At 36.5% G+C, this 12,903-nt stretch overlaps 1 protein-coding gene across 2 annotated transcripts in view; it reads left to right on the top strand.

Annotated features, from left to right (window-relative positions):
• YME1L (ATP-dependent zinc metalloprotease YME1L) overlaps positions 1-12,903 on the top strand; it is a 214,943-nt gene that overhangs the window by 168,916 nt on the left and 33,124 nt on the right. For both annotated transcript variants that reach the window (XM_090384179.1, XM_090384177.1), the window contains exons 15-16: positions 40-308; positions 7,544-7,695. In XM_090384179.1, the coding sequence (XP_090240305.1) occupies positions 40-308; positions 7,544-7,695 (421 nt within the window). The remainder of the gene's footprint in view (positions 1-39; positions 309-7,543; positions 7,696-12,903) is intronic.

Here is a 12,903-nt window from a genome sequence, read left to right as displayed (position 1 = left end):
TATATGTTAATTTGGTTTTTTTTTTCTGAAATATTTTAGAGCTCTTTTAAGGCCCGGGAGGTTTGATGTTGAAGTCCACGTTTCTGTACCAGATTTAAGAGGGCGAAAAGAGATACTGAAACTCTATCTCGGAAAAGTAAAAACATCTAAAGATGTAGATACCGATGTTCTTGGCCGTGGTACCACAGGATTCACTGGTGCTGACTTGGAGAATATGGTTAATCAGGCTGCTCTTCGGGCTGCTATAGATGGTGCAGAATGCGTCTCTATGAAATATTTGGAAAATTCCAGGGATAAAGTACTAATGGGTGAGTATGTGGATATGCTCATTTTATGTATCAATTTCAGGGGCTGATAAAAAAAAATTATAAGACTTTATTTTTCAAAAAAATTAATGTACATAAAACATTTTTCTAAGCAGTTTTCTCCTGTTGACATGCAAGTTTCCCAGTGTTCCTGCTGCTACTGGAAGCATTGCTTGAAGTTTCCAGCTGTAAGCCAGTTGAGTTTTGATGTTGCTTTTAACATAACTTGGAGTTTGGGGAAAGAAAAGAAAATCACATGAAGAAAGTTCTTGTGAATATGGTATTGTGGGGTGAGATACTACGGAAATTTTCAAGTCGGATTTCTTGAATGGAGGGTAGTGCATTCAGGAGTATTGTTGTGGTGGAAAACCATCCACTGTTAACTGGTGTTGTTTTCTCTTAACGTTTTCTACAATCAAATCAGAGCCTCTTTATAATAGTCCTGTTTTATAGGATATGCACCCATGTTTCATCACCAGTAATGGTGCAATTGATGAAACCCTTTCTTTGAGTTTCTCATACAGTTCTCAGTTATTGAATGATCACTTTTAATGATATTATTCGACAATCTTGGAACAAATCATTCTGATATATGGCAAGGTTTTCAGCAAAAATCTCCTGTATGATCCAGAGGAAATTCTTACTTTATCAGCAGTTAATCGACAAAAATAATTTTTTGCAACCAATTTTCATCACTGATGCTTGAAATATAAAGTCAGTCTGAACGTTGGCCATTTTTTGACAGATTCTCAGCTGTTTTGGAAATATTTCATTCACTGAAGCATTATCATCCACTAAAAACAACCTTACTTAAATGAGAATCACCAAATACGATTCTTAACATTTAGAGGATTTCTACAGTGTTTTTTTCTTGACACAATACTTGATATACACATATTGTTCCACTTTTGTATTGTAGTTGCGAAAGAGGCCTTAGACAAATCTTAACTTTAACATATGCTACTCATTACTGATTTGGTGGCACAGGAAGAAGCTGCTTTTTATTGTTAATGTGATGACCGACCTCTCCCTTGTTGCTGATTTTGTTAGTTAATTTTGTCCCATGCTTCTGCTGCTTCTTTTCTAGAACTTTCTGATCATGCCTCATGTAAAAATATTTTCTTTTTATGAAAATCTTTTTCATACCTTATGAAAAATATTTTTAGACTATACTGTTCTGTTGCTCTCTATAGAAGATTGAACATTTACAAAATATTGAAGTTAGATTTTACTTTTCTTCATTTTGCTGATTTGATTTCTTTTAGAGCCTGTTCTTATTGATGATTATTAAATACACATTCATTCCACTTTGGGACACCTCCTTTGCTTTAAGATGTTCTCTTTGTTTAGAGACATTCCTTTTGCTTTGGAACTTTGAACTCTGGTGGGATTGATAGTTCACATACTGTACAAACAGTTCTCTGATGATACTCGCTGTATTCATACACAATTTCAAATAAACAAATCATGAAATAAGTTTTCACATAAAATCTAATATAGTGGAAACATATAAAATGATATTTATCTTCAGTGTCAGCTTTTTCTGTCTGTCTTATTTCACCATGAAGTTGGGCACTTTTACTTTAATTCTGAACTTTTCTAATAAATAATTTACTTTTCCAGAATGAACTGAGCATTATATACATCTTTAATATCATCAAACTAGTTCTCAGCTAAAAACCTACTATGGACTGGTAAATTATTTTAATATTCCTCCAAGCATAAATGCCAACTCTCTGGCTTTATGACAGAGTGTCTGTCTGTTCTTTTCATAAAAAATAAAACTACATTAAAATTTGATTTTTTTTTTTTTTTTTTCTGCTTATTTTTGTTAACAAACTGGCCATCAGGTGTGCTGTGGTAAGCTGCATTGCATAATAGAAAAGCACAATAATTGCATTGTTCTCTATTATATCCAGTCTTTTCTTAGTACAAAGCCAGTTAACAGTGTGTGAAGCTAATAGACAATGTCTTTCAGTAAGATGCCAAAGAAATATGATGTAAAATTACAGAAGACATTTACACAAGATTTTCCATATATTGTAAAATCTGAAAAAAATGTAGCACCTTTGCCTTATGTATCATATGTAGATGTGATAATTTTTAAACATTTTAAGTTGAAAACAATTTAAAATGTTGGGAAATGTGATATAATAAGACATTAGGACAGCATGCAGTGCATGAACAGAAAATGGAAAAAGTTGTTACGTTTTGTGGTGGTGATGATTATGTCACATGTGCCAAATGTTTATTTGCATCTTTTTTTGCATGGAACACAATCTTCATCTGAGTTGTGCTGATCATGCGAGTGCATTTTTCAAAAAATGTAAAATAGCATTGAAAACGTAAGATCTGACATGCAACTGGAATTGTGTGATTTGCAATCCGACCCTTTTTACACTGGCAGAATCGAAAAAGATTTTTTTTTAAAATTACTATAAAGAGAGCGCTATCCGAAATTAAGGGACTTTGGACTCAAGATGTGCTCAATGCTCGGGAGCACATATCTTTGCAAAAGCACTTTTTCAACGATGTAATTCATAAAATCCAAATACAGATGTTCATTGACTGATAAATCACTTTCACATTTACTGTGATCAGCAACTACAAGCTGTTGATATAGCTACGTTAGTAAATGAAAACGAACAACTGCAGAGCTCTCATTAAAATGAAATAATAATTATAAACTTTACTACGAAATTTTAAAGTGCTTGATAAACCTAACGGTAGAACTCTCCAAATATTTTAATATCGTACTGTATGTATTATTCTGGATGCAGCCCTCGGATGGATCTTTCTTTTTTTTTTTTTTTTTTTAAATGTGGCCCTTGGATTACCTAAGGTTGGAAAGCCCTGGTGTAAATTGTATTAGTTACCAATTCAAATCATTAAAATGCACTACACTTTCATTGTTATCATACGTTCTGTTATAAGTAAACCAATTTGAATGCCTTTGTGATATTTTTCTGAAGCATATTTCTGGAGTGATGACCAAAGAACAATAAAAACAATTTGTAGTTTCCGGTTTATTGGGCTTTTCTGTTAGTGCAATCAATTATAAATGGGTAGTAAACTCGATGTTACTGCATTTGCAAAAATACCAATAGCTGGAATTGTATGGGTTTGCGTTTCTCCTTCACTGCAATCTTCAATCATATGAAAAACAAATTTTCAGAATCTTCTCTTCCTTCCTTTTCTTTGTAAACTTGTTACTCCACGTAAAGTGGGAAATAAATTCGCACTTTACGAGTTTTCGCTTTATGAGTGTGTGCTAAGAACGAATTAACTCGTAAAGTCGGGAACTACCTGTACTCCCTCCTATCATGTCTGGGCAGAATTGCAGACACTTTCAAATTTAACCCTAACCCACGACTTTTTTTTCAGCATTGACCTGTACTTGCATAGTAAATCTGCAGATCTCCTACACTTAATGTCATTGGTGCCAACACGTACAACGATATCACCTTTTGTGCCCTTAAAAGATATCTGCTCTACAACATCATCAACTTTTGCCCCTGGCAGAGACATACCCCGGTCCCATTTTGCATAAAAGTGTTGTGTTTGATATGTAAGCTACGATTTAAGAATGGATTACGATTGTAATCTACATGTGTAAATGCATAATAAAAAAGCACATTCCTATTCCAGAGTTAAAAAAAGTGAACTGTAAAAAACACTGCAACTTGGTAAAGCAGAGTAAGACTAAGGTTGAACATTAGAAGGCTAACTGAAGTTAGCCTTCTAATGCTCAAATGCTAAGTAGTATAGCATAGAGGAAATTAATGAATAGAAGTCTAATTCTAGAAGAACCGTTTTATACATACTGTTGTAGTGACTTGTACATTCACTGGGTATAACAGATTTGGATGAAGGTGACTTTTAATTTTTCATCCTGAAAACAGACAGGCCAATTTCTCTGACACAATACATATATATTGTGGCCCGAGTTATTTTAATTCTAATCTGAATGACAAAGTGCTCTATGACACTTCCCTATATTAGCATTAGTGAGGCACAATGAAATTCATTACTTCATTTGTATCTGACAAAAATTAATCATTTCATAATAAAATAAAACAAAATATTCATACTATTCCCATTCCCACAAGGTAACCATCCAATTCTGCTTTGAACTTAGCATCAAGAACTTTACTAAAATCTAGATATATAATGTTAAAATTGTTACTTACATCCAAATGCTTAATTATATATTGTAATTTACTAGATTGGCCAGGTGTAATTTCCCCTTAACAAACCCATGCTGGGGTCTATTCAAGATACCATTCTTGTTTACAGTCCTGAATTGCATCCTTAACCATAAACTCCATGATCTTCCTTATCACAAGTCAAAGTCACTGGTCTGTAGTTATCTCCTCTTTAGTTATCTAACACATCTTTATCAATTGCTGGGATCATAACATTTCTCCAGTCCAAGGGATCTTCCTGGAGTCTCATTACACTGTCATCAACATTCCCAACAGTTTGATATACATCCTTTCCTGGAGCCTTGTCATCCTTTAATCTCACTAGTTTCTCTGACAAATGCTTCTCTAAGATCATTATACCTTACTTTACAGCAATCTGACTCCTTACCACATCTCAGAGATTCAAGCTTGCTTTTAGCTGTAAATATCATTGAGAAGTATTTGTTCAGCTCATCTGCCAGACTGTCTGTAGGACTTGCACGGTATTACCTTAATCTGACTTAGGAATATTCTTGCCACCTTCAGGCAGTTTTTGATGAGAGACATTACTTCTTCATCCCTCTCCTGAACTCACAACTGGACTTATAGATGCATGGTGCCATTCACTACCTCTTCTCATTAAAATTAATGAGAGGCTCATTTATTTACAGTATTTACTGTAAACTGTCATTGCTGTATAGACAAATTGTTTTGTACTTTATTGCTTTTGACAACCCTAATATACCTCTTACAGTTAATTAAGTTTTTTCCATGTGATCTTAGATTTCTGATGGAGTTTGCTTCTCTTACAGAAGCAGTCAGAGAGAGAGCGCGAACGAGCAAGTGTAATTCTGCTCCCATGCTACTGACCTGAGTCAATTGTATACCAACTTCCCTAACCCCATAAACTAGCAGTTCCCCAAACCTTAATGTCTCCTTGAAAGCATTAGCAAAATCCCTTGCACCTTCTCTGTTTAATTGAATACCATCTTTACAAAATAAGTTTCATCCACCAAGCCCGGTCATGTTAAAAAAAAAAAAAGAAGAAAATCCTCTTCCATAAAGCCTTCTAGAATTACAGAAAAAAGTGCCTTTTATTTTATTTCATAACCAATTCATTACTTTGTTTAAGCATTAAATTATTAATTCCCATGCAGATTAACATTTACCAGCTGGTACCACTATAAGCTGATAACTTATTGCATCATCAATTTTTGCATCCTGTAGATATGCTCTAGGTCTGTGCTATCTGCCTTTCTTATACTCTGGGTCTGTGTTACCTGTCTTTTTTACAAAATATTTTGTTTCTCCCTTATAATTGGATCCACAGTTATTATTATTATTTGGTTTTTAGGAGCATTAGCAACTAAGGCCATATTGCTGCAGGGATATGCAGTGGTCATTTTCTGACCTTTCCGCATCCTCCGTATTTGGTGGGCACAGGCTCGAACCCCGGTCTAATAAAGAAGCGTGTGCTACGCACTGCTGCCCACCTGGCTACAGAGGTGCCAATCCACAGTTAAAAGAACCCGCTGCCTAACCAAGGCATTCTGTACCTATTGATCCTTTTCTAGATCTGGATTAGGAAGCACATCCAGTATTGCATCAGACACTTGGATTTCTGACAAGCCCCCCAAATTGAATTTGCTCTATTGTTTGTTATTTGGTTTTTAGGAGCATTAGCAACTAAAGTCATATTGCTCGGGGATATGCGGTGGTCATTCCCTGACCTTTCAGCATCCTCCGTATTTGGTGATGACGGGCTCGAACCCCGGTCTAATCAAGAAGCGTGTGCTACGCACTGCTGCTCCTTCCCACCTGGCTACAGAGGCCCCTGAATTTGCTCTATGACATCAACTTGATTCCTTGGAAACTCATTCATGTCTAACAGTATCTCAAGTTATAGATTGAAGTTCATCACACTCCTACCACCTTGCACAAAGAAATGACTCTTTGTCAGCAAGCAGAAGCTTGCCATGCCTGTGACAAGTGCAAGCAAAGAAGCCATAATTCACAGGAGAATCATTGCTGAAAATTCCGCATTAGTTGTAACATTGTTTGGCATGTTATCACTAACTTTTCTAGGTGAATTCATTATCTCTTATAAATAAATTTTAAAAATTGTATATTTAATATTTTGGACATTTATCTGAATTAAAAAGGGCATTTATTCAGAAAACAGGCAAGTAGTTCCTTTTTCATCAGGATTCAGCAAAGAAAGAAATTTGTTAGATACTTGTTCATATATAGTGAATATGTTTTTAAGGACTTAATATGCATATTAGAGGTTGAGATGATGAGTTTTTTATTTACATTTTGTACTAATTTAGAGGTATTAACATATTAATAATTCACTTAAGAATTGTTTTCTAGAAATTAATTAAAATATTTTTATCATGTTAAGGTAAAAATGAAATGCCATCATAATATTCATTGTGATGATATTTCATGATCCAACAAGAAATTGCATGATTTAAACTGATAAATGCTTTTGTTATGCTGAATATCTATTTAACTAGAAAGAAGAAAATTAATCTTAATGATTAAATGATAAAATTTCAAGAGAAAGAAAGTTTATTGCTAAAATAATTTACAAACTCATACATTCAAATATGTTTCCTGTTCAGATTCTTTCAAAGTCCTACATATATACAAGTTCTTAATATCATTATTAATTTTATGTGACTTGCCAAAACATTAATGTTAATTAAATAATGTTAATAAAACTAGGTCCTCCATGGTCTTTTTTTTTTTTTTTTTTTTTTCATAAATATAATTGTACCATGTCCTATCCAAAAAAATTGAAACGAAATTTGGGTCATCTGATAGGCCATCTAGATTCATTTTATGTAAAAAATTACACTGTCTGTGACACCACAGTTGAGTCAATAAAGTTAACTATGACATAAATATTGTGCCATGTGGCCTAATTCTTTAAAAAAATTGAGACACAGATATTGTTGTTTCAGAGCGATTAACATGTTAATATACTTTTCTCTTATAGATTTATTTTTCCCAAGTTTTATATAACTTTTTTATATTTGCTTGTATTAGGTCCAGAACGAAAATCCAGAATTCCTGATGAAGAGGCTAATAACATTACTGCTTACCATGAAGGTGGACATGCTATAGTAGCCTTTTATACAAAGGATGCCCATCCATTGCACAAAGTTACTATAATTCCTCGTGGACCATCATTGGGACATGTTAGTTTTATATTGTCTGCCGTTTTTAACTTATTCTTTATACCAAAATTTCTGCAAAATTATGCAGGTTGAAAATGAAATTTAGATTAAGAAACTAAATGCGTCAATTTTGCTGAGTGTAGTTGAAATTATGGAAGATCTTATATAAGCTAGTTATCATCTTAACTTTTTTTTATTCTGGATAAAGTTATCCAGAATAATTAATATCAGACCTCTTCCAGATAGTAAAATTTTCCATATTATCAAACGTAAGGTAAAATTAAATAAATTCTGTTATAATGTATTAAGGTAAAAGAAAAAGACTAAATAGCGTGAAAAAAATGAATATTTTTTTAATTAAAAAAATAATAAGTTACATAAAAATTCGTACATTTGCATATGTATATACTGGGTGGTTATAAAATAAGTTTTCCTATTCAGGAGACCCTAGTGTCAAAACGCTTAGAGATAGTGCTGTGAAAATCGGTGGGTATGTCATTTAGGGTATGGGGAAGCGATTTGTAGAAGAAGAAAACCTGGGGAGAAATTGGCACTGTAAACATGAGATGGAATACTTAACTTAGGATTAGATTTTAGTATCAGAACTTAGAAATCTACAGATATTGTTCTATGTGCTTTCCTTCACTTGAGCTGACATTCTGAAAATGGAATGGAGGACTGCGTGCAACACAGTTTCGCATAGCATCTCATTGGGAATGTTGGCTACATGCTGTTTAATGATTGCTTTCAAATCGACAAGCGTCTGTATACCGCCACGGTAAACTCTGTCTTTCAGGTATCCCCATAGCCAGAAATCACAGGAATTGAGATCTGGTGATCGGGCTGGCCAGAACTGTGGAAAGTCTCTAGAAATGATGTGATCATTTCTGAATGTTGAACGGAGCAGTTCCTTCACTTGTCAACCAACGTGGGGGGGGGGCACCATCTTGCATGAACACTATGGTCTCAAAGCATTGCATTTCTTGCAGAGTCGGAATAATGTGACCTCATAGAAGAGTGCAGTACCATGCACTAATTACTGTAATGTATGGACTTTGTAGTGGTCTTACATGCACAGCAGATTAGCATTAGCATTAGTAGAGGCATTTGATGCAAGAAAGCAAGCTTATGCAGCATCAGCCAAAAAAAAAATAAATAAATAAATAAATAAATAAAAAAATAACCACTTCCACTTCACCTCTCTGTTCATTCGAAATACTTGTCCAGCTGAGCCTTAAACTTATTTAGGCTATCAACTTCCACGACAAGGGATGGAAGTCTGTTCCACCAACCAACCACCCGCTGGCTAAAGGCAAATTTCCGCACGTCTATCCTACATCTGTCTTTCCTCAATTTGAATTTATGTCCTCTCAGGTGATTATTCTGAGCGAGAGGAAGAATCCCATCAGCATTGAGCATGCTCAAACCATTCAAGGCTTTATACACCTCTATCAGATCACCTCGCTGGTGCCTAGTCTCCAGACACTGTAATTTGCAAAACTTAAGCCTTTCTTCGTAAGAGCACCCCTTTGTTCCATTCACTAATCTTGTTGCCCTTCTCTGTACTCATTCCAGCAGCTCTACATCCTTCTTGAAATGAGGCCTCCAGACCTGTATACAGTACTCTAGGTGTGGCCTGACCATTGCCTTATACAAGGGAATAATCACCTCCTTATCCCTGCTAGAAAAATTCCTATATATCATTGACAATACACCATGAGCTACTCTTGTAGCCCGTCTGAACTGCTCAGAGAACTTCATATCTGCCTGCACAACCACCCCCAGGTCCCTTTCATTCTCTACCACTGTCAGTGTAGTACCACAGAGTTGATACGTTGCTCTGGGGTTGCTGTTTCCCATGTGTAGTACTTTACATTTGTCAATGTTAAACTTCATTTGCCACCTCTCAGCCCATCTGCTCAACCTTTCCAGATCCTGTTGCAGCAGCATAGTGTCAGTAGTGTCCTTGACAACCCTGCCTACCTTTGTATCGTCTGCAAACTTCGACATTAAGCTTGATATACCATCATCAGTATCATTTATGAATACAGAAAACAATAATGGACCCAACACTGAGCCCTGAGGGACTCCACTAATAACATTAGTCCACGACGAGCAGTGTCCATTGATTACCACTCTCTGTCTTCTCCCCCTCAGCCACCCCTTTATCCACAGCAGCAATTTTCCTCCAATGTCACACTCCAATGGCACATGGAAGACTGCTCCAATTTGTGCAGCAGTCTTCCATGTGCAACAGTATCAAAAGCCTTTCTAAGATCCAAGTATATAATATCAAAGTTATTCCCTGCATCCAGTTCCTTTGTGACTGCATCATAGTATCCAATCAAATTGGTCAGGCAAGACTTCCCTTTAACAAAACCATGCTGTGTCCGAGCTATAACTGAAGTCTTGTCTAAATGATCCTGCAGTGCTTCTTTAACTAGTGCCTCCATTAATTTTCCTGGAACAGAAGTTAAACTCACAGGTCTATAATTACTTGTGTCAGCCTCTGATCCTCCTTTGTGAATTGGGGTCACATTTGCACATCTCCAGTCTGTGGGTACCTCCCCTGAGTCCAAGGAAGCTCTCATAATTATGGCTAAGGGTTTGCTTACTTCCTCTGCTGCCTCCTTTAATATAACTGGATAGATCCCATCCACCCCGGGTGCCTTTCTTGTGTTTATCTTCAACAATTTCTCCTCCACTTTACTCTCAGTTATTACAAGATTCTCTAGCTTACTGCTAGAGTTGAATACACCTCTCGCTTTCCCCTCGCTAAATAACTCCTCGTGTGTGAATGTCGATGCAAAATATTCATTTAGTTTGTTAGCTACCTGAGCAGGATCATCAACAGTTGACCCATCGATATCAAGTGGACCAATCTGATTCATCCCCTTCCTTCTACAGTTTACATAAGTAAAGAACTCTTTGCTGTTTTTCTTTGCATCCCTTGCCAAAGATTTCTCGTAATCTGCCTTCGCCTGCCTAACCTCTTTTGTAACTTGGTTACAGATCAACTTGTATCTATCATAGGCTTCTGTGTCATGTGTTAATTTGTATGTATCCCATGCATGTTTCTTCTCTGCCATATGCCTCATCAGTTCATCTGATATCCATTTAGGCCTAAACCTTGAACAATATTTCTTAGTTGGTATGTAAAGCCTAGTAGCTTCCAAGATAAGTTCTTTGAATGCTTCCCATTTTGCATTTCCTGTTGGTAACATCATCAGTTGGTCCCACTGTATAGAATTTAAATACTGTCTCAGTCCATCGTAGTCGCCTTTACGAAAGCAATAACCCTTCCCTTTACCCCTAATGGTAGTTACCTCTTTGAGTAAATCCCACTTCAGCACACTGTGATCACTGCCACCTAGTGGTTCATTTATCTGCAGATTCTTAATACATGAAGAATCACTGCTGATAATCAAATCAAGAGTATTCCTCCCTCTAGTTGCCTCCCGAACATGCTGATGTAGAAAACAATCATCCAATAAATCCACAAAAGCCTTGCTAGTGTGTGAGTGACCAGCCCCCAAATTCCAGTCAATATCTGGGAAATTAAAATCTCCCATTATAAGACTCTCTGATTTACTGGCACACTCTATTTCCCTGTACAGTTTCTTATTATACTCATCAGAGTCATTAGGCCTATAACACACTCCTACTCTCAATTTTGATCTCCCAATGCTTATGTCACACCAAACTGACTCGACACTGCACTGTCCAGCGATGTCCACTGGCTTCACTTCCTTGGATTTTATGTATTTCTTAACTAACAGCATAACCCCTCCTCCCTTCCTATCCAGTCTATCCTTTCTGTCGATGTTGTACTCCCCAAATTCCAGTTCTGCATTCCTTATATCTGTGTGACACCATGTCTCTGAAATCCCAACAATATCTGCCTTTGATGTTTTGAGCAATAACTCACATTCATCAAATTTATTTACTAAACTCCTAGCATTGGTGTACACGCAAGTATACATGCACCTGCTCTTCCTCTTAGCCACCCTAACACAACCCATGTGTTTACTTGTACCCCCATGATTCCCAGCAGTCTCTGTAATATCCTGCATCTTATTTTCGAGGCTGCTGCTCATTCCAATAGAAGCAGTGCAAGAATCACTTTCACCTCTGCCAGTGGCTACTCCTAGCATTGTCGCTGTTGTGGGTATTATTGCATCAGGCAATCATGTAACCAATCACTGCCTGCAATAAAGATATACATACTGTTAATCTATCAGTCCTTGTATCCCCCCAATCTAGCAGTTTTCCGACCCACCTAACACTGCCTCGATAGCATCAGTAAACATTCTTGCACCCTTTCTATTTAAGTGTATCCCATCCCTGTAGAAGCAGTCTCTCCTGTTAACCAGTACAGACCAGGCTGAAAAAAATTCTACCCCTTGAGCCCTGCACAGTCTTTCCAGGGCCGAATTGATTGACAGGGCTCTCATCATATACTCCCTCCTATCGTGTCTGGGCAGAATTGCAGGCACTTTCAAATTCAACCCTAATTCACGGCTTTTTTTCATCAGTGACCTGTACTTGTTAAGTAATTCCGCCGGTCTCCTACTCTTAATATCATTAGTGCCATCGTGTACAACTATATCACCTTTTGTGCCCTTAAAAGATGATATCCGCTCTTCAACATCATCAACCTTTGCCCCTGGCAGACATACCCTGGTCCTGTTCCAGGGTATAGAACAGCACATTCCTTGTTTCTAAGAGAGATAATGGTTATTGACGGTAGCGTTGGCCTTTCTGGTTTTATCTAACAGGATATCATTTGCGTAAGCAGCATGCCTTGAAGTAAATGACAACTTTTACACATGCACAGCATTGTTTTTCCCCTGGTGGCAGAAATTTAAACAATTTTTTTTTCTGCTACAAATTGCTTCCCCATACCTTAAATGAGATACCACCGATCTTCACAGTGCTAACTCTAACCATTTTCACACTAGGGTCTCCCGAATAGGGAAACTTAGTTTATAACCATCTGGTATATTCAGATAGGTATTTTACTGCAAATTTTATGTGGAAAAAATTTAAAAAGTAATTTTTTAAAGTAATGTTCGATCATTTTTTGTTTCTTTTGTTGTTACCAATTTTTTTGGTGCTAAATCTCTCAGGTGCTAAGTCTCTGAGGATAGAGCAAGCTTATCTGCGAAAAGATCTAACCTCCCAAACACTTCATTTCACAAATATACGTGGTCTCGATTCTAATCTCAA

Source organism: Mastigoproctus giganteus, chromosome 1 (genome assembly GCF_048544385.1).
Source record: "Mastigoproctus giganteus isolate SK-2022 chromosome 1, ASM4854438v1, whole genome shotgun sequence".
Taxonomy (NCBI): domain Eukaryota; kingdom Metazoa; phylum Arthropoda; class Arachnida; order Uropygi; family Thelyphonidae; genus Mastigoproctus; species Mastigoproctus giganteus.
This window is presented reverse-complemented; position numbering and strand designations above follow the sequence as displayed.